General features: G+C 42.5%; 2 protein-coding genes across 2 annotated transcripts in view; one reads left to right on the plus strand and one right to left on the minus strand.

Moving 5' to 3' along the window:
- Window positions 1-26,505, minus strand: part of LOC308299697 (putative E3 ubiquitin-protein ligase HERC1) — a gene marked incomplete at its 5' end in the record, with an annotated part of 98,762 nt that overhangs the window by 32,848 nt on the left and 39,409 nt on the right. The window contains 15 exons of the mRNA XM_080743487.1: window positions 8,161-8,288; window positions 9,245-9,369; window positions 10,460-10,722; window positions 11,308-11,536; window positions 12,136-12,397; window positions 12,968-13,127; window positions 13,715-13,915; window positions 14,388-14,440; window positions 16,223-16,482; window positions 17,474-17,697; window positions 18,002-18,129; window positions 18,685-18,874; window positions 19,518-19,601; window positions 21,819-21,988; window positions 24,462-24,675. Of these exons, the coding sequence (XP_080599613.1) occupies window positions 8,161-8,288; window positions 9,245-9,369; window positions 10,460-10,722; window positions 11,308-11,536; window positions 12,136-12,397; window positions 12,968-13,127; window positions 13,715-13,915; window positions 14,388-14,440; window positions 16,223-16,482; window positions 17,474-17,697; window positions 18,002-18,129; window positions 18,685-18,874; window positions 19,518-19,601; window positions 21,819-21,988; window positions 24,462-24,675 (2,691 nt within the window). The remainder of the gene's footprint in view (window positions 1-8,160; window positions 8,289-9,244; window positions 9,370-10,459; window positions 10,723-11,307; window positions 11,537-12,135; window positions 12,398-12,967; window positions 13,128-13,714; window positions 13,916-14,387; window positions 14,441-16,222; window positions 16,483-17,473; window positions 17,698-18,001; window positions 18,130-18,684; window positions 18,875-19,517; window positions 19,602-21,818; window positions 21,989-24,461; window positions 24,676-26,505) is intronic.
- LOC308299063 (uncharacterized protein) lies at window positions 641-6,464 on the plus strand (the record flags this gene model as incomplete). Its single annotated transcript, XM_080742788.1, has 2 exons — window positions 641-657; window positions 4,310-6,464. 2 exons carry the CDS (start codon window positions 641-643, stop codon window positions 5,880-5,882), a joined length of 1,590 nt encoding a protein of 529 aa, XP_080598914.1. The 3' UTR covers window positions 5,883-6,464.

Genomic DNA, 26,505 nt, shown 5'->3' on the forward strand with positions numbered 1-26,505 from the left:
CCAATACGCAAGGATGGTAAATGATTCATAGCCATGTGTTAACCAGCTATGAATCATTTAGCTGGGGGAACCTTGGACCACACCTTGAGAGCCTGTAATTTACAGGATACATTTTATCTCTTTATATTTTGAGATTTCCCTCTTTAAAAAATATGTTTGTAAGAAATATCTCTCACTCTCTCTTTCTCTCCACGTTCAACAGTAGATGTTCCACTGTTGCCCAATGTTGTGAGTTTGGGGAGAGTGGGTGGAGAGTGGGTGGAGAGTGGGTGGGTCCTGGTTATGTAAGCACTCTTCTGTCCAGTGTTGATCTGGGAGAGTTTATCCAGGAAGCGGAGCAGAGGAATGCAGCTGCTCACTGACCTCAAGACCAGAACATGTCAGCAAGTGAAGTCACATCCCAAACGGGCCTCAAATGTCCACCGTCAAAGTGGACCGAAGGAGATCATAGATTTGATTTTTTTAAAGGAGAGACGTTGTCCAACAGCTTTTCAGCTGCTGCGTCAGAGGAAGAAGAGCCACAGATCTACCAGCGAGCCATGCTGAAGCAGCCTGTGATAAAGTTACACAGAATAGGTGTGTGCATGTTTTTATGTCCCTGCACTCTTTTCATCTTCTAATAGAAAGCAGATGTAGAGAAATGTTGTCGGTACTCGGGTGAGTAACGCAGTAATGCTTCCTCCCAGCGCTAAATAAACTGTAGATACGCATTGTGTGTGTGTGTGTGTGTGTGTGTGTGTGTGTGTGTGTGTGTGTGTGGGAGGGAGAGAGAGGAGAGAAAGTGAGTGAGACAGAGAGAGAGAACAGCCATAAGAGTCGATCGGTGTCAGCATGCCACCATTGGTGTGTGAATGTGGGAAGTGAGGACGCTGGCGTCGACTGTTCTCCGCTTCCCCTCCCAATGTATGAATGAATGAACCATTGTAAAGCGCTTTGAGCACTTGGAAAAGCGCTATAAAAATGCGATTCATTAAGAGAGAGAGAGAGAGAGAGAGAGAGAGAGAGAGAGATACAGAGAGAGAGAGAGTGAGAGAGAAAGAGAGAGAGAGAGAGAGAGAGAGAGAGAGAGAGAGAGAAAATCATCAGGCAGGCCAGGAATCTGCCTGAATGTTCCAACGGCCAATCTGTGCCTGGCAGCTAAATTACGAATATTATATCAGTTGGTGATAGAACACAGCTTGTATTAGGGATGGGACGATATGAACATTTCATATCACGATTATTGTGACAAAAGAAATCACGATTTACGATATTACCGCGACAATCAGAATCCATTATCCTGAGGTGGAACATTTGCCAAAAAACAGGCGATCTACAAGCTTTAACCCATTTAGACCGGGAACGCAAAATGCGTTTTTACCTTTCAGGTCGGGAACGCAGAATGCTGTTTTACCTTTCAGACCGGGAACGCAAAATGCGTTTCCTGCGTTTCCTGTAGTTTTTACCCTTTTCTGGTCTCGTGGCCAATGAAATGCATCAGGAGGCGATGACGTATGCTTCCCTATGACTACCGCAAAGCATTCTGTTTTTTTTTTTTTCTGTTTGGGAGGGGGCTGCACTGGGAGAATCCCAGTGAAGCTTCTCATAGCGGCGAAATGGAAGACGCGTTGAGCGAAGGCAAACCGGACCCGCTGGAATTGGCATTGTTATTGTTACGTGATATGTTTGAAAACGACGACGATGATGAAGAAGTGTTTCATGGATTTCATGAGGACTGGATTACTTTTCACGGACGCACTTTGAGACGGCTAGTTTCAGAGACCAACACGTTAGCCGAACAGCTAGTCAACCCCAAACTCCAGAACAACAGATTTGCAGCTATAGAGGTAATAACACTTATAAAATGATTATGATGATATGGTTCATTCATTCACATACACAGGCGCACACACACACACGCACGCACATATAATAATAATGACAAATGTCGCTCGCCAGATTTACCGTTATATGGAGCTAACAACTAGAATTGAAATATTGAAAATGAAAGTTTTGGTGCTTGTTGTTTCTTGTCAAAGTGGTGGTCTATGGTGTAAGGCCTATTGTGTAAGGCAGGGGTCCTCAAATACAAATCTTGAAGGTCCACAAATATTTTTTTGAAACCGGTCTGGGTCCGGGGAAAAAAATGAAATAATAAACATATATATCCGCTTATTTTTCAATCTTATATAGTAGGCAAAGATACAAAAAAGTACCAACCAGGGGTTGACACTATGGTCTCAGAGGCACTTGCCCGTCTGGCAAGTACAGGTCATGTTCTACTTGCCCTCAGGTCATGGCCACTTGCCCTCATAATCTTACATTAGGGATACCTTTCTTATATTATTTTACATTTGCTAATGTTAGTTTTTTTAGTAGTTTGTTGATGCAGTAATGGTCTTTTTCCGTTTCTTTCTTTATTAAAAGGGTCTTTAAATTATAACTTCACTGTCATCTGGCCTGGCCTGGCCTGGGGACTCGGAGTCCTCCAAAATCATTTGGGGACCTCACTTCACTTGACTAAAGAACAACAACAACCCATTGAAAGGAAAACAGTAGTAAATCAATGTGGAGCAGAGATATTTTGCACTAGTGTTAGTTGCTCTGGTTTCTTTTAACAAACTGGGATAATCTTCGAATAATTTATGCTTGTGTCGCAACGTGAATATCGATCTGAAAACAAGTTGTTGCGCGTCGCTGACGATTGACGAAACGGCTCGTGGCTCACTCCTGTACTGTACCGAGTACTGCGTGCAGCTCGCCATGCAGAAAGAGAGGCGGCCGTCACAGGCTGTGGCGCGTCGCGACAAACTCTCCTGAGAGAAGATTACAATCCTGCAAACGTATTCACGTTGATGTTGATGTGCGTGAATGAAACCCACTGATTTATAACTAGTTGCACTGTTGCAGGCTGCAGCTAGAGCTAGCTGCTAGCTGCCTGCTCTGAAAGCTTCCACGCACGGTCTGTGGTAACAGCCTGTCAGCGCGTCGTTGTCATAGAGATGACAAACCCATAATACTATGTAGCCCGGCATCAGCCAATCAGCGCGTCGTTGTCTCTCTCTCTCACACACACGCACACACACAGTCTCAGAGCGCATGCAATGAAGTGAACGAGAAGTGGAAACAAGGAGATATTTTCAGATTTTTTTTAATTTTTTTTTTTTACTATAATTCGTCCTGGGTCCGGTCGGCGGTGCCTCGCGGTCCGGACATGGACCGCGGTCCGCCTATTGAGGACCCCTGGTGTAAGGTCTCAAATATTTGCTAATTATGTTTCTATGAGCTACATAGGCTGAGAAATATATTATTTATTAGACGTTTTATAAGATTTATTACAATTTTTGAGTTTGCAGATTTCTTTTAAAAAAATTATAAAGGTCTGGACCATGACAAATAATTTCCCATGAAAGCCAAAGGTGTAAGCTATCAAACAGTTTTGAAATTTTGTTTCTAGCTGCTACAGAGGCTGAGAAATAAATGTTTTAGTAGACGTTGACACCTCTGTGAAGTTTTCCATAAAATCTCAGGTTTTAGGGGTATTTTTCCAATCGGCCATAGGTTTTTAAGGCTTTTTTCCAGGCGGACTTAGGTCTAAATGGGTTAATAAGAAGCATTTCCTGGTTTTCCCCATGCGCACGTTACAACTGATAGATGGGCATGTTGCGCATGGAAATACGAAAGGATGGTAAATGATTCATAACCACGTGTTAACCAGCTATGAATCATTTAGCTGGGGGACCCCCTGGAACACCCTTGGAGGGTCCTTGGACTGTTCGCCGCTTCACCTCCCAATGTATGAATGAATGAACCATTGTAAATGATGGAGGATGATGGAGCATGATGGAGGATGATATCACGATAAATTGAATCTCCACAATACGATTATCGTGAGTGTTTTTCATCACAATAAACGATAATATTGCGTATTGTCCCATCCCTAGCTTGTATGTTATTGTATCTCTCCGACACGTCGAGGCAGTCGACCTCCCACCTTAGAGCCTGGGTCTGCTTGACGTTTCCTCCAGTTAAGAGGGGGTTTTTCGTTGCTACTGTCGCAAAATTGCTTGCTCAGTGTGGGGTCTCTGCTCGGGTATCTGCTCTTTAGCCTATTTAAAGTGTATTGAGATAGTTGTTATGATTTGACACAAAATGGAATTGAATTGAATTTCAAAAAGTTTTTTTTTTCTCTCTGCTCATTCACCATCCCAGATGTCTTTCCTGCGCAACTCGAACCTATCTCCGGCAGAAATGGACATCTCAAACATCACCAGAGAATTCACACAGGCGAGAAGCCGTTTCACTGTGACCAGTGTGGGACCAGATTCAGGTATAGCAGTCATCTGAAACGACACCAGAGAATTCACACAGGCGAGAAGCCGTTTCACTGTGACCAGTGTGGGATAAGCTTCAGCCTCGAAGGTACTCTCAAAAAACACCAGAGAATTCATACAGGAGAGAAACCGTACACCTGTGACCTCTGTGGGAAAGGGTTCAGCTCGAGCGGTGAGCTCAAACGTCACCAGAGAATTCATACAGGAGAGAAGCCCTACACCTGTGACCAGTGTGGGACAAGTTTCAGCCAGAGAGGTCATCTCAAATGTCACCAGAGAATTCACACAGGAGAGAAGCCCTACTACTGTGACCAGTGTGGGATAAGGTTCAGCCAGAGCGGTCATCTGAAAGAACACCAGAGAATTCATACAGGAGAGAAACCGTTTCACTGTGACCAGTGTGGGACCAGATTCAGGTCTAGCAGTAATCTGAAAGAACACCAGAGAATTCACACAGGAGTAACAGGACAGAATCTCTACACCTGTGACCAGTGTGGGAAACAATTCAGCAAAAACAGTGACCTCAAATGTCACCAGAAAATTCACACTGGACAAAAACCCTACCACTGTTACCATTGTGGGATAAGCTTCAGCCGAGACAGTACTCTCAAAAGTCACCAGATAACTCATACAGGAGAGAAACCGTTTCACTGTGACCAGTGTGGGACCAGATTCAGCCAGAGAGGTCATCTCAAATGTCACCAGAGAATTCACACAGGAGAGAAGCCCTACTACTGTGACCAGTGTGGGATAAGGTTCAGCCAGAGCGGTCATCTGAAAGAACACCAGAGAACTCATACAGGAGAGAAACCGTTTCACTGTGACCAGTGTGGGACCAGATTCAGGTTTAGCAGTAATCTGAAAGAACACCAGAGAATTCACACAGGAGTAACAGGACAGAATCTCTACACCTGTGACCAGTGTGGGAAACAATTCAGCAACAACAGTGACCTCAAATGTCACCAGAAAATTCACACTGGACAAAAACCCTACCACTGTGACCAGTGTGGGATAAGCTTCAGCCGAGACAGTACTCTCAAAAGTCACCAGAGAATTCATACAGGAGAGAAACCGTTTCACTGTGACCAGTGTGGGAGAAAGTTCAGCCGGAGCAGTAATCTGAAAGAACACCAGAGAATTCATACGGGAGAGAGACCGTACACCTGTGTCCAGTGTGGGGCCCGTTTCAGCCTGAACGGTCATCTGAAACAACACCAGAGAATTCACACAGGAGAGAAACCCTACCAATGTGACCTCTGTGGGAAAGGGTTCAGCTCGAGCGGTGAGCTCAAACGTCACCAGAGAATTCATACAGGAGAGAAGCCCTACACCTGTGACCAGTGTGGGACAAGTTTCAGCCAGAGAGGTCATCTCAAAGGTCACCAGAGAATTCACACAGGAGAGAAGCCCTACTACTGTGACCAGTGTGGGATAAGGTTCAGAGATGACGGTACTCTAAAAAAACACCAGAGAATTCATACAGGAGAGAAACCGTTTCACTGTGAGCAGTGTGGGACCAGATTCAGGTCTAGCAGTAATCTGAAAGAACACCAGAGAATTCACACATGAGTAACAGGACAGAATCTCTACACCTGTGACCAGTGTGGGAAACAATTCAGCAACAACAGTGACCTTAAATGTCACCAGAAAATTCACACTGGACAAAAACCCTACCACTGTGACCAGTGTGGGATAAGCTTCAGCCGAGACAGTACTCTCAAAAGTCACCAGAGAATTCATACAGGAGAGAAACCGTTTCACTGTGACCAGTGTGGGAGAAAGTTCAGCCGGAGCAGTAATCTGAAAGAACACCAGAGAATTCATACGGGAGAGAGACCGTACACCTGTGTCCAGTGTGGGGCCCGTTTCAGCCTGAACGGTCATCTGAAACAACACCAGAGAATTCACACAGGAGAGAAACCCTACCAATGTGACCAGTGTGGGACAAGTTTCAGCCAGAGAGGTCATCTCAAAAGTCACCAGAGAATTCACACAGGAGAGAAACCGTTTCACTGTGACCAGTGTGGGATAAGGTTCAGCCGGGGCAGTGTTCTGAAAAGTCACCAGAGAAATCATAGAGGAGAGAAGACCTACCACTGACAGTTTTCGATTTTAACCACTTTAACCATTATCTTGTGCTTTAACTATTGAAAAATAGCAGATATACAAGCTCACAAGCTTGCAGCTCACTGCAAGCTTGTAGATCTGCTATTTTTGAAAAATCGTGAAAATGTGTGCAAGTCTTTGAATATCTTTGTTTTTTCGATAACTGTTTTCATTTATTTTTAATAATTATTTTTTTGTATTTAATTTTTTCCATTTTCCCAAATAATTATTAAAAATAAATGAAAAAAGTTATCGAAAAAACACGGCCTGCTCACGTATTAGGAGGGTATTATGAGTCACCAGAAAAAATAATGGGTGTTTTTAATGAATCTATAATGGTTAAAATGGAGTTTGAAGTTACAATGGGTTTGTATGTGGAGAGAAGCCCTACCACTGCTCCCTGTTGAAAGTGGAATATCCCTTTAAGTTTTTTTTTTTTAACTGGAATATTTTTCAATACTTTTACTCCACTACATTTCTGAGGCAATTGCTGTACTTTTATAACACTGCAATTATTTGAAAGCTTTATGTAATGGTTGCTTTATAGATTTTAATTCTTATTACGAAACATACATTAACCATTTCAGGCCTATATATACTTGCAGGTTATTTGAAAACAGACGATCTACAAGCATACATAAATTGGAAAACAAATGTTTAAGAAAAATAGCCGGCGCGAAGCGAAGCGTTGTGTGCTTGTCGATCTGCTATTATTATTATTGATTAAGTTATTAATAGATTTCTACCCTATGAATGACAGGAGATGTGATGTCTCAACTGCCTGATTATATGTTTATATTTTGTATATTATAGTATACTATATATTTTATTTTGCTGTTTTTAAACTGCGTCATGCAGAAGGGAGAAGTTTGTCTCTGGGGCTTTCTGACAGAAAGGGGGTGTGGTCCCCTTTCTTTAGATCAGGGGTCTTCAACGTTTTCAGGCCAAGGACCCCTTAGTTGAGAGAGAGAAGAAGCAGGGACCCCCACAAACTTTTCATAGATTCCATATAGTTTCATTGCTTGACAGCAAAATCATCAGTGTATTTTGGATTCATGTCAATTTGTGTTTTCAGATATGTATTTAACCACTTGAATTATCAATACATAACTTGACATTTCACTCTGTACTTAGTCTACTCTTTTTCCCCTCTACACCAAACGTCTTTGTCGAAAATAGATGATCTGCAAGCTGATCTACACGTGATCTACAAGCTCACAACGCATCGCGCTGCGAGGCGCTGTGAGTTTTTTTGACTAAAGTTCTCAGAATATGGACACTAGGGTCAAGTGGTTAATATAAAAAAGGAGAAAAAGGTTTCTATCACACAAAGATTTGGAGGACCCCCTGTAGTAACTCTGAGGATCCGCTGTTGAAGACCCTTGCTTTAGATTGACCCATTTACTTCATGGGTTCAAATCCTAACGTGGGTGTGCTTTTTTATTATTATTTCAAAGTATGTTCCGATAGATGTTATACATGTTGAGGTTAGGTTTAGGCAGGTTTAGGCATCGTTTTTATGAGGTTAGGGTTATGGTTATGAGGTTGGCTGCATGGCCAACTTCTTCCCTGTGCTTTTGACAATATAGCCAAACTACAAGCACACCCGACCTGAGTCCCGAGTCTCCCGACCTGAATATGTAACACTAATTACCTAACCTCAAAAAGAAAAAATAATATCAAAGCTCTGACTAACAGACCAATGACTAACAGACCAATGACTAACAGACCAATGACTGACCGTTGATAGCCCAGATGTTGAGAAGCTTGTTCTGGTGAGCAGCAAACAGGGTTCCTCCAGAACTCCAGAACATGGGGGACATGACATGAGCTCCAGATGTCTTCTCAGCACTGACCTTTTCTGTTTGGCTGAAAAGAGACAGTAGAAACATCTAAACTGCAAACATTGATTTTTTTTTCCTCTTAAATCTTTATCCCAAGGTTTTGTAACCCATTTTTCACCCAGTGCTAATTGCCTAAGCTCTAATCCTGAGCGCTGCTCTCACTCTGCCAACCTGGGGAGAGCTCCGAACTGAGCTCATGCTGGCCAGGAGGAGGCATTTTTTTTTTAGGTTACCAACCCTAGGGGACAAGGGAATAACATGCAAACTCTACACAGAAAAGCCCTTTCGCCAACCCCACCTAGGGTGTCGGAGCTGATGACACGGAGGAGAGAACACGCCCCCAGCGTCCCCCGGTGGGAATCGAAACCAGGAACTTCTATAAAAATATGTATGCAGATTATACTGCAGTTTAAACTGTTATTACAGTGTTATATACAACATTTAAATAAAGATATATCGTATCATGCAGCCCCAAACGTAATCAAGCAGATGGAACCTTGTGCAGTGGTGTAAAGTAACTATGTACATTTATACCACATAAAAATGTTTTAGTTATTTGTACTTTACTTGAGTATTTCCAACTTCCAATACAATTCTACTCCACTACATCTCGGATCCAAATACTGTACTTTTACTCCACTACAATTGTTTTTGTAAACTTTGGCTACTAGTTACTTTGCAGATATAAATTATTACAAAACACACATTAAGCACTTTAGCCCTATTTTATACCACGGCTATTTGAAAATAGCCTATCTACAAGCTCACAACAAGTCACATTGCGGCGCATTGTGGGCTTGTAGATCCGCTATTTTCAAACATTTAAGTACTTTTACATTTGGTGCTTTAAGTACACTTTGATACCAGTACTTTTGTACATTTTGTACTCTTGCTTGTAACAGAGTACAGTATTTCTACATTTCAGTATTGATACTTTTAATTAAGGAAAACATTTGAGTACTTTATTCCTCCACCACTGACCTTGTGCATGAGAACATGGTCTGAAGTTCTGTGGTGGTCTGGCTGATGTGCCACAGCTGCACCATCTTGTCCTGAGACCATGCAGCCAGCAGGTTCTGCTCGTCATTCCAGGAACAGCTTGTCACCTAAACAACAAATCAGTCCAAAAAGGACACATTCCCTGAGGTTTGTACAGCAGCAGCTGCTTGACAGACACACACTGAGAGCTTCTTACTACCTTCCCACCAACATTAGCACTCCCATGTGCCCCTAGATACATTTCATTACTACAATTAAGATCCAGTGCAAGATCAGGAAGAGTAGAGTGAGCATGAATGCTAATGAACAAATGTCAAGGTAAATAGTCACACAGAGTGCAGAGATAATAATGTAGAAAAGAAACTAATAGGATGAAAGCTACAATGAACCTAGCATCTGTCTACTCTAATCATACTGTTCTTGTAAACAGTGTCCATTGCAGCCATTGTATTACAACAACAACCTTTTGCTACGCTCTGCTTTTGACAGCTATCACATTAAAGGAGTAGCTCACCCATAACAATGACTTTTTTTCTATTGATTACTCAAGCCATAGAGACTTGAGTTCAATAATATGTTTTTGTATTTGTCGCATTCCTAAGACAAAAATGTGATTATAGTAAATGTACCCCCATTGATTCCGGATGGGGACCCAAATGCATGGCACTGGATGGGGAAACCATCAAGGTCAATTTACTATTATGACATTTTTGTCTTAGGAATGCGAGAAATAATATATATACTGTATTATTGAACTCAAGTCTCCATGGGTTGAGTAATCAATAAAAGAAAAATAAACATTTTGGGGTGAACTACTCCTATAACTTGCAAATCAAGGATTTTCCACATGAAATATCAATATTTTTAGATCCAGCCAGAGCTACAAAATCTCTATCTTGTCAACAAAGCCTGCAGTATGCACCGGAGAATAATGCATGCTATTACTATATCAGACCACCTAAACTTGTCCTAAGATACTTGACACAAGGGGGCGCCCACTGGCCTACTGGTCCAGGTGCATACCACATAGGCATCGCCGGTTCGATTCCCGATCCGGACGACCTTTGCCGCATGTCACTCCCCGTCTCTCCCCCCATTTCCTGTCAGTCTACTGTCATATCCAATAAAGGCATAAAAAAGTCCATAAACAAATCTTAAAAAAAAAAAAAAGAAAAGATACTCGAAAGGACACCTCACCCTGCCATGGTGTCCCTCTAGTTTCTTGAGAGGACATTTCCGCAGGTCTCCTGCCACGTCGCTGTAGGTCTGCGGCCGGGAAGGATTGTCTCTCTCGGAGGCGGCCAAGGCCTGCACCAGCTGCTGGGCTGCCCACTGACGGTGCTTGTTGGTCAGCCGCGCAGAGAGCGTGCACGCTGCCAGCGCATTGGCCAGCTCCAGGGGACCCACTCTGCCCCCTATGGGTGACGGGGGAGGAGGAGGCATCCCGCAGTTACCCGGATCTAGGAAACACAACCAGAAGGGTTATACAGTATGACTACAGACAGTTCTTCCAGCAGTCAAAAGTCATAAATAGCCATTCATTTGTTCTCAGGGTTATTATAGTGAACCAAAACTAAGACTACAAGTAAAAAAGGGAAACAATATCTGATTGTCAGGCATTCTTTCATCCTACATCTTTCATCTTCTATAAATCAAGGCGTTCCATATAATATTTGAACACAATATCTCATTTTGAAATAGGGGTGCAACAGTTAACTAAAGTAAAGTAAAAGAAGAAATGTACACAAGCACACAACACGTCGCAATGCAACACATTGTGAGCTTACGACGACGAAAATAAGTGCAAAAGTGGTAAATCAGATGAATAAATTCAGTCAATAAAAATAAAATAATTTGAATTTGTTGATTTGTTATATCACAAATTAATTCGGGAAAAGATATTAAATAAAAATATTATCGATGGAGTAAAAAAATAGAAGAAAATAATAGATAGTTTCAGCATTATTCGGAAACTTTACATTTGAACAACCTCGATATGAAAACAATCAATTTCCTTAAGTGCCTTTCATGCGGCTGCCTCTTACCTTTGGCTTCATGGTCAGCCCTGTCTGGGGTGTAGCGGCAGGGAGTGACTTTTTCTGTGAGCAGGGCCACCAGGTTCTGAGTGACCAGGAAGGTGGAGGTAGTCTGGTCCTTGTAGTCTTTTAGCTGTGTCCCCTGTAGTCCAGCTTTTAGACTGGAGCTCAGGCGACCTCTCTGCTGAGGGTCGCTGATCGCCCCGATGTTCATTCCAGTGGCCGCAGCCATCAGGTCCTACAGGAAGTAACCAGTGGTGTAAAGTAACTACTGTAAGTGCATTTACTTGAATACCGTACCTAAGTATAATTGTAAGGTATATTTAAATAGAACAGGGATCTTCAACAGGGGGTCAGGGACACCTAGGGGGTCCTCAGAGTTACTACAGGGGGTCCTCCAAATCTTTGTGTGATAGAAACCTTTTTTTCTCATTTTTTATATCAACCACTTGAACCCTAGTGTCCATATTCAGAGAACTTTAGCCAAAAATAGCAGATCGACAAGCTCACAACGCCTCGCAACGTGTTGTGAGCTTGTAGATCGGCTATTTTCTGCAAAAAGGTTTGGTGTAGAGGGGAAAAAGAGCAGACTAAGTACAGAGTGAAAGGTCACGTTAACTAAGTATTGACAGTTCAAGTCGTTAAATATCTCAAATTGACATGAATCCAAAATATACTGAGGATAGTGCTGTCAAACAATGAAACCATATGGAACCTATGAAAAGTTTGAGGGGGTCCCTGCTTCATCTCTCTCTCAACTAAGGGGTCCTTGGCCTGAAAACGTTGAAGACCCCCTGGCACAGAAATATGGGTATTCCATTCCAGCATGAGTCTGACCTGAGTGCAGATGTCCATCAGCTCTCTATAAGCGGTAGAGTTCTGAGACACCAGGCTGCCGATGGCTGAGCTGAGGAAGCTGATGATGGTGGAGCTGCTGTGATCTGTGGACAGGCTGCGTGCGCTCTGCTCCTTACAGCCCTGGTTGTCCATGCTGGTGTGGGTCCGTCCGGCCACCGCCAGGCACATCAGTCGCACCAGGATCCGAATATCGGCCAGACCCAAAGCCTCCAGCCCACTGGTTTGGCTGGATGCTGACGCACTGGCGTAGGGGAGATGGGAAAAAACAACAACAATTGGGATCATATCTAGGGCTGTCACGATTATGACGATTAATTGTCACACAAATAATTGTGATTAACGATTTAATTATGTTTTTGTCGTTGACAATTACATTTCTGTTTGGCTTTTAGGCTTTGAAGTTACACATGGCAGATACGACACATAACCTAAATATGCAAATACCGGTGCTGACATATTTGACAACTTTATAATAAAAAGAACATTGACAGTGGAAATAGCTGATCTACAAGCTCACAACGCATCACGATGCGACGTGTTGTGAGCTTGTAGATCTGCTATTTCCAACATTTTTTTAAATGTTTGAAAATATATGAAACTTTCTAAACATGGAAACGATCATGATGATTATGACAAAATAATTGCGATTCTGTCAAATAATTGCGATAAAACGATTATGTAATAATTGCGATAAGACGATTATGTATAATTGTAACAGGCCAAATCATATCAAAAGAATAATTCTCAACTTCAAGATAGTAAAAAATAAAAAAGGTAGTGAATAGTGATATTATATGCTGCTCCAGATTACCTGGAGGCGGTTTGAGACAGTGCTTTCATGACCATGCTGTAAGCCAACAGTATCTGTGCTGTGGAGGTGACCCTCCTCAAGGCCTTCAGTCTGTCCTGGAAGTCTTTCAGAGAGGCGGCCTGCTCCCCTAAGCTGGGAGGAGAGCCCTTCTGCTCAGCGCCTGGACAAGGAGCAAAACATCAATCGCACCAGGTTATGACAAAATAATTGTGATTATGTCAAATAATGGCGATTATACCAGGGGTCTTCAACGTTTTCAGGCCAAGGACCCCTTAGCTGAGAGGGAGATAAAGTAGGAAACCCCACTACATATTGTATAAAATTGTGTAGCAGATCTAGTGCGGATTTCATAGATAGATTCATAGACTTGTTTGACAGCACTGTCATCAGTCTATGTTTTAACCACATTTAACCACTTGACCTCTACACCAAACCTATTTGCAAAAAATATCCGATCTACATGCTCTCAACGCTTCTGCGCTGCGAGGCGCTGAGAGCTTGTAGATCTGCTATTTTTGGCTAAAATTCTCCTCAGAATAGGGATGCGAGGGTTCAAGTTGTTCATTTAAAATAATTATCCTATCACACAAACATTTTGGCGCCCCCCCTGTAGTAACTCTGAGGACCCCCTAGGGGTCCCGGACCCCCAGCTGAAGACCCCTGGATCAGGTGATTATGTAATAATTGTGACAGGCCTATATGGAGATACAAGGTTTCTGCCTGCCAGCAGCAATAAGCGTCCAGTACCTTTGGGGACCAGTGCTCTGGTGTTATTCTCTGTGGAGCTGTGGACCAGGGCTCCCAGGGGGTCTGGCTCTGTGAAAGGGATGGGATCGGGGATCAGTTTCTTTTCGGTCAGCCCCAGCGGTCTCAGCAAGACCCCAAAGTCTTCCAGTCCCGTAAGCTTGTCTGTGTCACTGTCATCTTGCTGACCCATCTCCCAGTCATCTGAGGTGAAGGGGGAGAAAAAAACACATCATTCATTTGCTTAAATGAATTAAACTGAAATAAGAAATGGATGATACTGCATTGTACAACAAAAATATACTGAAACCGATATTTAGAAGTAGAACTAATAATCAGACTTGGAACACCTACGCTGTTACACCTTTCTAGTCGGGAACGTGTCATTTTAGTTTAATTACTTTTTTTAAAGATTTTTGAATAGAATGTTTTTCAGAATTTAGAAGGCGATTTTAGAATCAGCCTCAGGCCTAAATGGGTTAATCTTTGACAATCAAGAAGCAGGGTTTTCACAACACACTGCAATATGACACGTTGTGATCTGCCACTGTACCTTCACTTTTTTATATAAAGGTTCATTAATTATAATCGAGGCAAAATTAAAATTAGAAGTTCTAATTATTGCCCAGCACTACAATGACATTTCAATAGAGCAGAATGAAAAGACATTCTTTACCATCAGAGGTGCTGTCCAGTTGGCCAATCAAATCATAGGTTAGACCTTTCATCCTAAGGAGGAGGAAACACAGAACCACAGTGACAAACGTTAAACAACAGGAAGAGTGTTTTCCATCTCTAGAAATGTTAAAGCTGCAATCCAGCTTTCATGTCCTAGTCGGGATTCAAACCCTGGCCTCCCATACTAGAGACTACATTTACATCGCTCTGCCAATAACGCATCCACACTCAGCAGGGACGTGCTGGCCATTGGGAAAAGCGGGACAACTCCCGAACGGCCGGTTCATTCCCAGCCGGTCCAGGTCGGCCATTAGGGAAAAAATTAACTCAAAATGTCAGCCTTCGTTCCATTTTGGGGGCTGGGCGGCCAACAAAGTAAATCTTCACTGTCGGGCAGAAACCTTGTATCGCCAAGTTTCAAATTTGTAGATTTTTTTCGCGAAGCAAAGCCCTGCTTCATCATACAAGGCTGTCGCACAAAAGTAGTGAAAACAGCAGATCTACAAGCACACAACGCCTCGCAGTGCGAGGCATTGTGTGCTTGTAGATCGGCTGTTTTCACTAGTTTAAATCATTTTTAAAATGATAAATACAAAACTAACGGTTTTGGACATACAAGGTTTCCACCCGACAATGACGAAATATAACTCATGTAATTGGCCCACTTGTCATGATCTGAAATGGCAAAGTAGCAGCAGCGCTATAGAGAGAGATCTCTCTCTATTGCGTGCAATGAGGGCCTCTCAAACTCTTTTTCCCGGGCTGAATCAGGGGCCCAGCATGTCCCTGCCACTCAGAGACTACATTTACATCAGCCAATAACGCATCCCCACTCAGTAAAGGAAGTTGTTTTGCCTATGAGCTTCAGGCAGTAGTACTTTTCAACACAAACGCCTCACAATGCGAGGCGTTTATGCGACAGACAGTCTTGGGCTTTACTTTACGAAAGAACATACACATTTTAAACTTGGGGTTACAAGGTTTCTGATCGACAGTGACAATATATTTGTGGTAAAATAAATCGCTGCTTACAAGAATATTTGTGGTAAAAGAAATTCCATACCCAATGAAAACAGATGCATATAAAGCCATCAGCTAACAGCGTTAAACCAATAATTCTGAGTTTTTACACAAAATGATTATGACACAATCATAATGGGGTATTTTGGGGAAATAAATACATTTATTCTGCATTTTTAAAAAGCTCTGTCGTGATGTAGTATTATCTCTGCCAGGCCGGGATGAATAATGTTTTTGCCTCCGTTGATGTGACCGAGTCTGTGTCCTCTTACAAAACAAATCACAAAAAAACATGAAGACAGCGTCCGAACAAACACAAGTTTGAATCACTGTGTACAGAATTACTTGCTGTTTTTAATCCAAGATCCTACTCTCTGTACCTGGGCTGTCACGATTATGACATTTTACGTGACGATTAATTGTCACACAAATAATGGCGATTAACGATTTAATTGTGTTTTTGTCGCTGAACAGTGGAGCATATGAATAAAAATGACATTTCTGTTTGGTTTTGAAGTTGCACAATGCACATATGACAAATAGCCTAAATATACAAAGGAATGACTGGCATATTTAATACGTTTATTCTTTATACATTTATAGTGGAAATAGCCGATCTACAAGCTCACAGCGCATCGCATCGCGATGCGTTGTGAGCTTGTAGATCGCAGATCGCTATTTCCACTACTTTTTGAAAGTGTTTGACATTTCTCAACATGGAAATAATTATGACGATTACTTAAAATAATTGCGATTACTTAAAAATAATTGCGATTAGACGATTAATATGTAATAATTGTGAAAGGCCTGTACCTATCATGTTTGGAGCTGAGCTCCTCCAGGTTGGCGGCGAGGTACATTTCCCTGCAGGAGTTGCAGAGCAGATAGAAGGGGAAGCTGGAGCCACAGTCGCCCCGGAACCAGACGTCCACGTAGGCCCCGGTGCTGTCGTAGCCCCGGCGGGCCGTGGTCTGCCCGCAGCCCGGGTGCTGGCGCTTCATGTGGTTGCTGAACTGCAGGGTGAGGGTGCTGCACAGCTCACACTTCACCACCTGGTTCTGCTCCTCCCCGCCCTAAAGAGAAGTGGAGAGAGAAATAAAGCTGACGCCAAAAGTACGGCACTGAAGGCCCTTTCCCACTGCGCCCGATAACGATAACGATATGTCGGCGACGGCGTTCTCATCAATTATGGTGGCTTTATCGTTGTGGTGTGGACGCTGCCTTCCACTTCAATTGAAAACTATATTTTTTTATCGTTATCGGGTGCAGTGGGAAAGGGCCTGTAAGGCTAGCCTGATTTCAGACTCAGCTCACGCTTTAGTCTGAAACTGTGCTCCATTCTGAGCGATTTACGGGGGACTTTTTTGCGAGCGTGCACGCGCGTGTCCGCGCGCGAGTGATCGTGACGCACGGTGATCGAGACGCACGGTGGACGCGACGCACCGTCGGGGAGTGTGTGTGTGATTGTGTGTGTGTCTCTGTCTGTGCCAGTGACTGCTTCCACACAGAACTGCGACCAGAAACTTGTAATCAACAATTAAACAGCTTGGTGAAATCAGTGCGCTCGTGCGTGTGTGTGTGCCTTCCTCTGTGTGTGTGAACTTCGTTTGAATCGTTTCAACTGCTGCGCGGATTGGATATTCGTTAGACCCACCCCACCCCCACCCCCACCCCCACCCCGCGCGCTCATTGGACAGCCGAAAATAAAAACCGATTCATGTACTAAGCTCCAGACCAGAGAAAGAGTCCACTCTGAGAGTGGGCGGGGTCTCTGGTCTGGAAGCAGGCTACTGTAAGGCTGCTAGGCAATATATATATATTATATATTATATATCAATATAGTAACAAGACTAGATCTAGTCTGTGATTTTGGATATTGTGATGATTTGATTGGCCAAAATATAGTATTTTGCTGTTTGGTAATTATTTTATAGCGATATCAAAAATCACAATATTGGGGGGTCCCCAGTTAAAATATGATTATTTTGGGGGTCGCGGCCTGAAAAGGTTGAGAACCACTGCCCTAACGGACATAGCAGCTTTTAGTGCGTCCCAGTACATCACCTCCACCATCTGGAGTGTCTCTCTCTCCAAGCTGAAGAAGGCTGGCGTGAGCAGCTCCTCGTAGGGCTCCTCGTGGTAGGCGTCGTCAAAGTCGTCCATGTACCCCAGCTCTGACTCCTCCTCCACAGAGTAGGGGTGGAACTCCAGCTGCTCTGGCCAATCAGAAACCCCGAGGTCTGGATGGTAGAGCTGTGGGAGAGGGTTGGGCGACGGCGACGGCAACTCTGAAGCGGGTAGAAGAGCAACGCGTTGCTGAATTAAGTTAAGCGTTTCAATGGACCCAATGTAGTTATTATTTAGTCAAAAAATCCCTAGACAGACTTGACCACTTTCAGTTTATTCTAGGTTTTGTCTTTATACAGCAACTAATAGATTGGATGGGAGATTGATTACTAGTAAAGTACAATGACAGATTACCTAATACAAACATTTTGGGCGATAGCTTTCAAGCATTGAGCAATTGGGTATAGTGTAAAATCAAGGACTGAATGTGTACACTTCCATTCTGCCTCTAGGCTGTACTTTCACCTGCCCTCCTGAAGGGGGTCCTCTGACCCAGGCCGGAGCGTCGTCGTCGTGCTGGAGGTGGTCTGTTCCTGGTCAGGTGGACGTCAAGGAAGTTCTCCCTCTCCACCAGTTCAAAGCCAGGCAACATGCTGCAAAACAAGACAGGGGCACATGTTCTAGCACCGTTCTGCTCATCTCTGGTGCCTCCCCGTTCAATAGTTCTTGGACAGGGGTTGAAGGGGATCCCCAGCTAAATGATTGATAATTAGAAAATGACCCTCACAGGCCTATAACTTACAGGTCCATTTGGCTCCATTTCTTTACTCTCAGAGTTAAATTAACGAAATTATAAAGGAACCATTGTTCTGGTCCGGAGCCAACCAGGTGTGCAAATGGACCATTAAGGTCTGTAACTCACTTTTGGTCAATTATTATTATTCTATTTTATTTTTAAATTTTCCCAAAAAAATGATTAAAAATAATTGAAAAAAAAAAAAAAAAACACAGCCTGCTCACATTTTAGGGGGGCGTCAGGATTCACTGGAAAAAGGACGGGTGTTTTTATTTAATCTATCATGGTTAAAAGGGAGTTTGAAGTTACAATGGGTTTGTATAGGAAGGGGGCTTGTCTGATAAAATAGAATATCAAATCATTGTATCATATTTGAACTGGGGGTCACGGCCATCATGGGTGAGCGGCTGACCTTTCGCTGGGTTCACTGGCGGGGGCCTCGGGGCACTGCACGGTCTCTGGCCCGTCAGGAGAAGGGGTTTCAGCGGTGCTGCCCTCTCTCTGGGACCCGGCAGCCGCTGGGCACTCCTCAGCCAGCGGGTGCTCCAGCATCCAGCTGGCCAGCAGCTCGATGGCTCGAGAGTCCACCTCGCCTTCCACCTCTGGGGGGAGAAAGTTCAGCAGGAGACGTGAAGTGTTTAGAGTTTTAATAACCTTAAGTGGTTAAAAGATACTTTGTCAGACTCATTCCACATTTCATTATACTACAAAACAGCTATTTCCTGGACAGGGGGTGCTTGCCCGAAAATATATTGAGATAACACAAACGTAACACTAGCTTTTATTGCTAATGAATTGGGATTGGGACCAGAATGCACAGTAGTCGGTCTGAGAAGCTGCTGCAATGGAATTGTAGGTTGGCTGCTAAATAAGTGAGTACGAAAAACATAAATGTTACAGACTGAAGCTTTAATCCAGACCGGGAAAGCATCTATCACTTTAGACTTTAAACATTATACTTTTGCTGTCTTGTACCGTGGTATTTTCTGTATATCTACTATTTTAGAAACATCTTTCTGCAAATCTTTTAATACATAATATATCTTTAAGGTTAACGAAGTAAAATCTTTGCTTCTGGGGGTCCCTGGAACAACATAATTTGAGATAGGGGTCGGTGGCTAAATAGTGAATACATATCTTTTTGGCATGATAAAAGTCTGAGCACCACTGGCAACATATGGCAACATGTGTTTTCAACGGCCTCAGGCTTTAATGGGATAAAAGCATGAAGGCAAACGGCAGTACCTGCTGCCTCCATGGCCCTGTAGATGTGTCTCATAGAGAAGCCCATTTCTAGCAGCCGACTGGCCACGAACATCTGAGCCCGTTCTGGTGGTTGAGAAGAAGGAAAAGGAATAGAAACGACGCAAAACAAAAACAATCCCTCACACATCCATCATTTAACAGGTCCCTTAGTTCCTAGAATATAATCAATATAACTTGTTACAATGTTGTCAAATATTTTCGTTATTCATTTTTAATACCTACAGTAAATCAAGAGTTACTTCATATCAAGCACAGCCCATTAACCCTTTATGAATCATTTATAATGAATTAAGAACAACACACCATTCAAGCAAGTGGCGGGTACAAACTGTAAGTGCAGTGCATGCATTTGTTCAATGGTAGAGCAACTTAACATGCTTTATTTCAGCACCAACTCACAGCGTGAGTAAAAAAACACCTGGACATTAATCAGACCACGCAACACACAGACAGACTGTTACCATCGAGCAATTCTTTGTGTCTTTTTTCTATTTTTACTGAGCTGCAGGACACGATTTGAAATCCTTAGAAAAGTACAAATATAAGGTTAATGGTATTTTAAACCAAACTTAATCAGCCAAAACAAAGTCATCAGTCCCTTTGCATTGACCCTCTGGCCTGGATATCAGCAAACTGATAGCAAAACTTTAACCACTTAAAAGGAGAACTTCCCCTATTTTCAACACTATCTTCATATAATTGGTCATAAGATGACACAAATGGTGGGCTATGAACACTTCAGAAACCTGGCTACCGCAATGTGTATGTGCGTGTGTAACCTTTATTTAACCAGGAGAAATCACATTGAATATAAATAAAAATCAAACCTCGGTTCGAAGTGAAGCGGTGAACTTTTATTCTATGTGTTCTAGAGCTATGAACTCTGTGATCTATACATTCTTCCAATTCTGAATGAATGAATGATTTTATCTGGAGGGCCGAATTGTCATGTGAAGCTTGACCTATCCTCAATGTATGGTCTCACTGGACATTTTTAATCATCCAACCAGCAGACTGGGACGGACGTTACACACATATTCTGGATGTACGGGACAGATAAAACCTGTTCATTCTGGACTGGAATGACCATATATGGACATGAACGGGACACACAAAGCCACTCCTTGGAAGCGGCTTTCACCGCTTCAAAGATTAAATAAAATGACATCATCGATGGGATTCCAAGCTAACATAAACTCTCTTCCTCAATAGTTAGCATGTTGAAATAGGAGCCATTGTTCTTGCATTAATAAAAAAAAGATGTGTGAAATCGTGTTTGAAATGATCAAACCTGCCTACCAAGGATGTCACTGCTACAGTAGGTAGGTTAATGAACTGCCCACAGCGCTTCTCTGAGACACAGAGCGAGTAGACAGAAATGGTGCCATCATATAATGAGCCTTAGTGAGGACCAATTATATGAAGATACGGTTGAAAACAGGTGAAATTATAGTTGTGTTTTCTCTCACCTTTTGACATTTTTTTTTAAATGTTTTGGAAACGTTCGCTCCCAAAATAACATACTCAAAATAGCATTAATCGTAATTATTTGAGTGACAATTAATCGTTGCGTGAAATGTCATAATCGTGACAGCCCATATAGTCCATGGGCCAGACGGGTTGTCGGTATCAAAAAGGTGGCAAAGGTTACCATGCATTTTTGAAAAGCTCTATATCTGTAGATTATATTTTGGTATGATAACCCTTTCTTAGACCCAGCTAAATTGGTGTTATCAGCCGCTAGAGTTGGTCCCATTAACTTTACATTACAGGGAAAAAAAGCAAAAAATTAATCTGCTTTAAGTAGCATAAGAGGGGTCAAACTAGGGGGTTTTCATGATGCTGAATCCATTGCAAGCATCTGTTTAGCACGAAAAACATTCCTGGGGCTAAAACAGCCCCCACAAAAGTGATGACTCATCACTTTTCATCACTAAACCATAGTCTTTTTAGCCCAAGGAATGTTGTTTGTGCAAAACAGATGCTTGCAATGGATTCAGCATCATGACAAACCCCTAGTTTGACCCCTGACACCCCTCTTATGCTACTAAAAGCAGATAATTTTTTTGCTTATTTTCCCTGTAATGTAAAGTTAATGGGACACCAACTCTAGCGGCTGATAACACCAATTTAGCTGGGTCTAAGAAAGGGTTATCATACCAAAATATAATCTACAGATATAGAGCTTTTCAAAAATGCATGGTAACCTTTGCCACCTTTTTGATACCGACAACCCGTCTGGCCCATGGACTAATAGTAGCGTCTGTGACTTGTCCTTACCCAGGCTGCTTCTGGCCAGTGTGCTGCTAGGGCCAGGCTCCAGGAAGCTGGTCTGCTGCTCTGTGAAGGCCTCACAGGAGGCAGAGCTGGCCAGGCTGAAGCAAGGGTGGTGCATTGGGGAAGTGTTTACCAAGCCGGCGAGCGAGGGGAACCGAACTAGCACCATCTGCCTGGAGGGAGCCAAGACACATACCATAACAACAATATATTGTGCTAACGGAAGCTACAACTATGTACTGTATAGCGGTGTGCTGCTTGAGGGCGACTTTCAATGCATGCGTCACAAAAAAAGAACAAACCACGTTTCCTCTTGTTAAAAAAGTAAAGTGTACCAGGATTTATACCACCACATTTTATCATGGAATTTCTTTCATGTAGGAAAAAAGAAAAAGCCTAATTTGTGTGCCTAGCACCTTTTTCTTCTTTTTGATATGGTATTGGAAAAGGTATTGAGTATAATCTTTTAATTTCTACTATTGTATAAGAGTTTCCAATTCTGGTATCGTGACAAGTTGTACTGCAGATATTTCGCTGGTATTTGACAAAACCCTCTCTCAAGCCAAGGTGCAAATACGGTTCTGTTCTTTGGAGCGGGGTGGAAGATACAAAAACAAGTTCAAATGTTCTCCAAGTGAGGGAAAACAATTAGTCTTACTGAGCCACGGCTAAAGCCTCATTTATATTTTGCTACAATGCGCTGGCAGAAAGTTCTGCGGTTCAGTGGCTTTGTTACAATAGCAACCAGACACCTACTGTAGCCCAGCTGAGGTCTGTTTACCTTCCACAAACATGGCAGCCAAATGTCTTCATTCATAAAAACCAAGTAGCAGAGTTATGAAGTAGCATCATCACCAATGGCAGAAAGTACTGCATCTGCTTTATATGAAAACTGTCAAATCTTCTATGCCAGTGTTTCTCAAACTTTCAAATTTCAAGGTCTCGCCTTAACTCTGACAGAGTACAAATGGAATTTGTACACTGTCAGAGTTACAGACTTGTATGGGTCAATTTAGACCACCCTAAAGCTATCCTTACACCTAACAACTTTGATAAGATTTTGGACAGATTTGGAAAGATTTCTCAAAGACTACCCTCTCACACTATAAGATTTGAAAAAGACTTTCCAAAAACTTTATAATGCAAAGCAAAGATTTCAGTTGTTAGATGTGAGATGCCTCTAAAGATTTTGTAAAGACTGGTTCAAGATTCCCTTTTATTTGCTGAAATATGCCTATTATATAGCCTTGTGTTCCTATATAAATTATATTATTATAAAGCATTAGGCAAACCATACATGAAAATAGCCGATCTACACGCTCAGTCACAGCGCGTCGCATCGCAGTATTGCAGTATTGATACTTTTACTTGATTACTTTTTCCATCACTGCAAATGCAGTGCACACACACACACCCCAAGCTCCGCCTTCCTCCCTCAGCCCTCTCCTCTCTCGTTCTCTCCTCTCAGTCTAGCCGGCGCAGATCGATCCTATCAACTTATTATCAACGTTGAATGTTTGGATAATGATGGAAACGCGGAGAAATAACTAATAAAGGGCTGTTGTAGTAGCCGCACCAACAACGACCAGGCTGGCAGCTCAGGCAGCGCCATGGGGAATGAATGGCTTGGCTTTTAGCTTGTTCTGTTTTGGTTGTAGGCTAGGCTACGTCATTGTATTCATTCAGACTCAGCCCCGATTTGTGAAAATATTAAACCAGTTTGATATTCTCGTAACAGAATCTGGCTCTCAAGTTGGGGTAAAAATCGAGTCGGAACACTACCTCACATTTAACGATTGACTAGCGACCGAATCACGGGAGCTCGCCGCGACTTTATTACGACTGAGAAATCTTTTCAAAGTTGTTAGATGTGGAGGGCCTTAAAGGAACACACAGAGTCCCTGGAATCCACTTTGAGAACCACTGTTCTATGTGATATGTGACATGATACTATGTTGCCAGAGCATGAATTGGCATTAATGAACACTTGACAGCACAACACCGCACTCCCCTGTTGCTGTGCTGAACTGTGATGTTTAGTGGGAACTATGAAGGCCTACATGTTTCCTCTGGTTGGCACAGGGATCAGCTGGTTAGCTTGCAACAACAGGCATGGGCAGATCGAGCTGGATGCTGGGTTAAACAAAGCCACCACAGTCTGAATCTTTCACACACTCGCCCACACGTTCAACCTAAACTCACCCATCCGCTGGGCCTCAGGTGAACTGCTGCTACTGACAGACACAGATCTGTTGCAATCAGTAACAAACACCATAGCCTGGCTGTAACTACTGGTTGTATCCGACTGATCCTATAAGAACATCTAAAACATTTCTTCTTCTTTCTTTTTTTTTCAGTTAACCAACGTTTTCAACTCTTGTTCATAGAGCCAAATCTGTAGCCACTCAAGAGTAGGAGAGCAATCTTTAATCTTGATTTAATTGTTTTTCAAAAGTGACTTCTTTTTTTCTTATCTTCACGGATAGCAAAACATAGTCAAAACGTTTCACTTCGATTTGTTGATCTATAAAAAAAAAAAGAAAACCATACCTCAAAATAGTCTGAATAATGGCTAAAGAACATAAGCGATAGCTGCAGCCCTATACTCCAGAGTGTCTGTGAATCGGGCAGTGGTTCTCGACTTACTGCAGGAGAGTGATGGGAAGGAAAGGGTTGAAGTTCTCGAGGCCGTCCGTCTGCAGTCCCGTCAGCAGGGAGGCTGCCAGGTCATTGGACGACGACGAGGCGGAGGCTCCGTCCGATTGGCCGAAGATGGCGGTGCCTTCTGACCCCGTGCTGTAGAGGGACACAGAGCTGGAGGACTTGGACACTGGCTGAGAGGATGAGTGGTGGCCCAGGTCTGTGGAACATGATCAGAGAGGAAGAGATCAACAGTCAAGATCACATTCAATTTGGGCAAATTTAGGCCTAGAATTATTGAATGCTTTAACCAGTGAAAAATAGCAGATATACAAGCTCACAGCACGGCACCGAGTGCCGCGATGCGAGCTTGTAGATCTGCTATTTTTGAAAAAGTCGTGAAAAGGTGTGCAAATCTTTGAATATTATGTATTTTCAAAGCGAACGTTTGTAACTCAAATTTTGCTTCTGGGTGGTCCCTGGAACTAAATATTTTGAGATGGGTGTCCGTGGCCAAATAAATATAATTCTGGGTGTCCTTCACATGAAAAGGTTTGAGAACCACTGACATAGTAGTCACTCAAGAACAGACTAACTGAGCTCCATTTAAGTGAAAAGGACCTTTTCTTTGACGATGGCTAGCCATATTGCTGACATAGAAACATAGGTTTTTCAAAAAATCTTAGAAGGATTCAAAAGACACTTATAGAATATAATTCAAATTTTCATGATTTTTCAAAAATAGCAGATCTACGGTGCCGCGCTGCGAGCTTGTATATCTGCTATTTTTCAATAGTTAAAGCAAAAAATAATGATACACAATAATTTGTACCCCCCGCGCTGCGAGCTTGTATATCTGCTATTTTTCAATAGTTAAAGCATAAAATAATGATACACCAAAGGAGATTTCTGTCTGCAATCGGACTAAATCCATACAGTACCGCATATTACATCGTATACATATAACTTCTGTCCTTAAAAACAAAATGGATCCTAGTGTGTCCCCACTTTGCCTCAAATGCAAAACAGAAATCGGTAATTACGTTCATTGTCTCTGGTCATGTGTGAAGCTCCAGAACTATTGGTCTGATGTCGTAACAGAACTGTCAACCATTTTCGGTGTCCCCATAGACCCAAACCCCTTGTGTCTTATACTTGGTCTCCCAGATGGTCATATTCTCAATGCCAATCATAAGAGGCTATTCAATGTGTTAACGTTTGCTGCCAGGAAGAATATTCTCCTATTTTGGATCAAGGATGTTGCTCCTTCCAAAAAATCATGGCACAATATTATAATGGATTGTATTCCTTGTGAATACATAACATGTATGTTACACTCTAAGATAGACGCCTTTTATAAAATCTGGGACCCCTACTTAAGATTCATCGGGCCCACGCTATCTGCTGCTGTGCTTAAAGGGTTCCCCTGTCGGCCTTGACTTTTATCTGTCGCTGTTTTACTTGTCTTGAAGTTTCTCGATTGATGCTGAACTGTGCTCAGTGTATCTAGTTCCGATTTGGGTCGGGCGCCTGCCCTCTCCCTTCTAAGGGGGTCGTGGGGGGGCTGGGGATTGATTGCTTCGCTCATCAAGTATGCAATTTTCCATTCTACATGTTATTGCCTGAGCTTATGATTTATATTTTTGTTTTTGTTGTTCCAGTTTGTTTGTCTCTTTCATTTTCTTGTATAGTGTTGTTATTGTCTAAATAATGTATGTCTAAAAATTTTATAAACATATTATTCAAAAAAAGAATAATGATACACAATAATGTGTACCCGTTCTAGGACCTGGAACAAATTATTACTTGAACCAGCTAGCTTTAGCTATTGAAAAGTCACGACAATTTGTGCAAGTCTTTGAATATGTTTGATCCGATTCTATAAATGTCTTCTAAATCCTTCTTCTAAATCAGTGGTTCACAATCTTTTTCATGTCAAGTGCCCCCCAAAATGACATGTATTTGGCCGCGGACCCCCGATCTCAAAATATGTTGTTCCAGGGACCCCACCTGAAGCAAATATTTGAGTTACAAATGTTCGCTTTTAAAA

Source organism: Nannobrachium achirus (assembly GCF_963921795.1).
Source record: "Nannobrachium achirus genome assembly, chromosome: 15".
Taxonomy (NCBI): Eukaryota; Metazoa; Chordata; class Actinopteri; order Myctophiformes; family Myctophidae; genus Nannobrachium; species Nannobrachium achirus.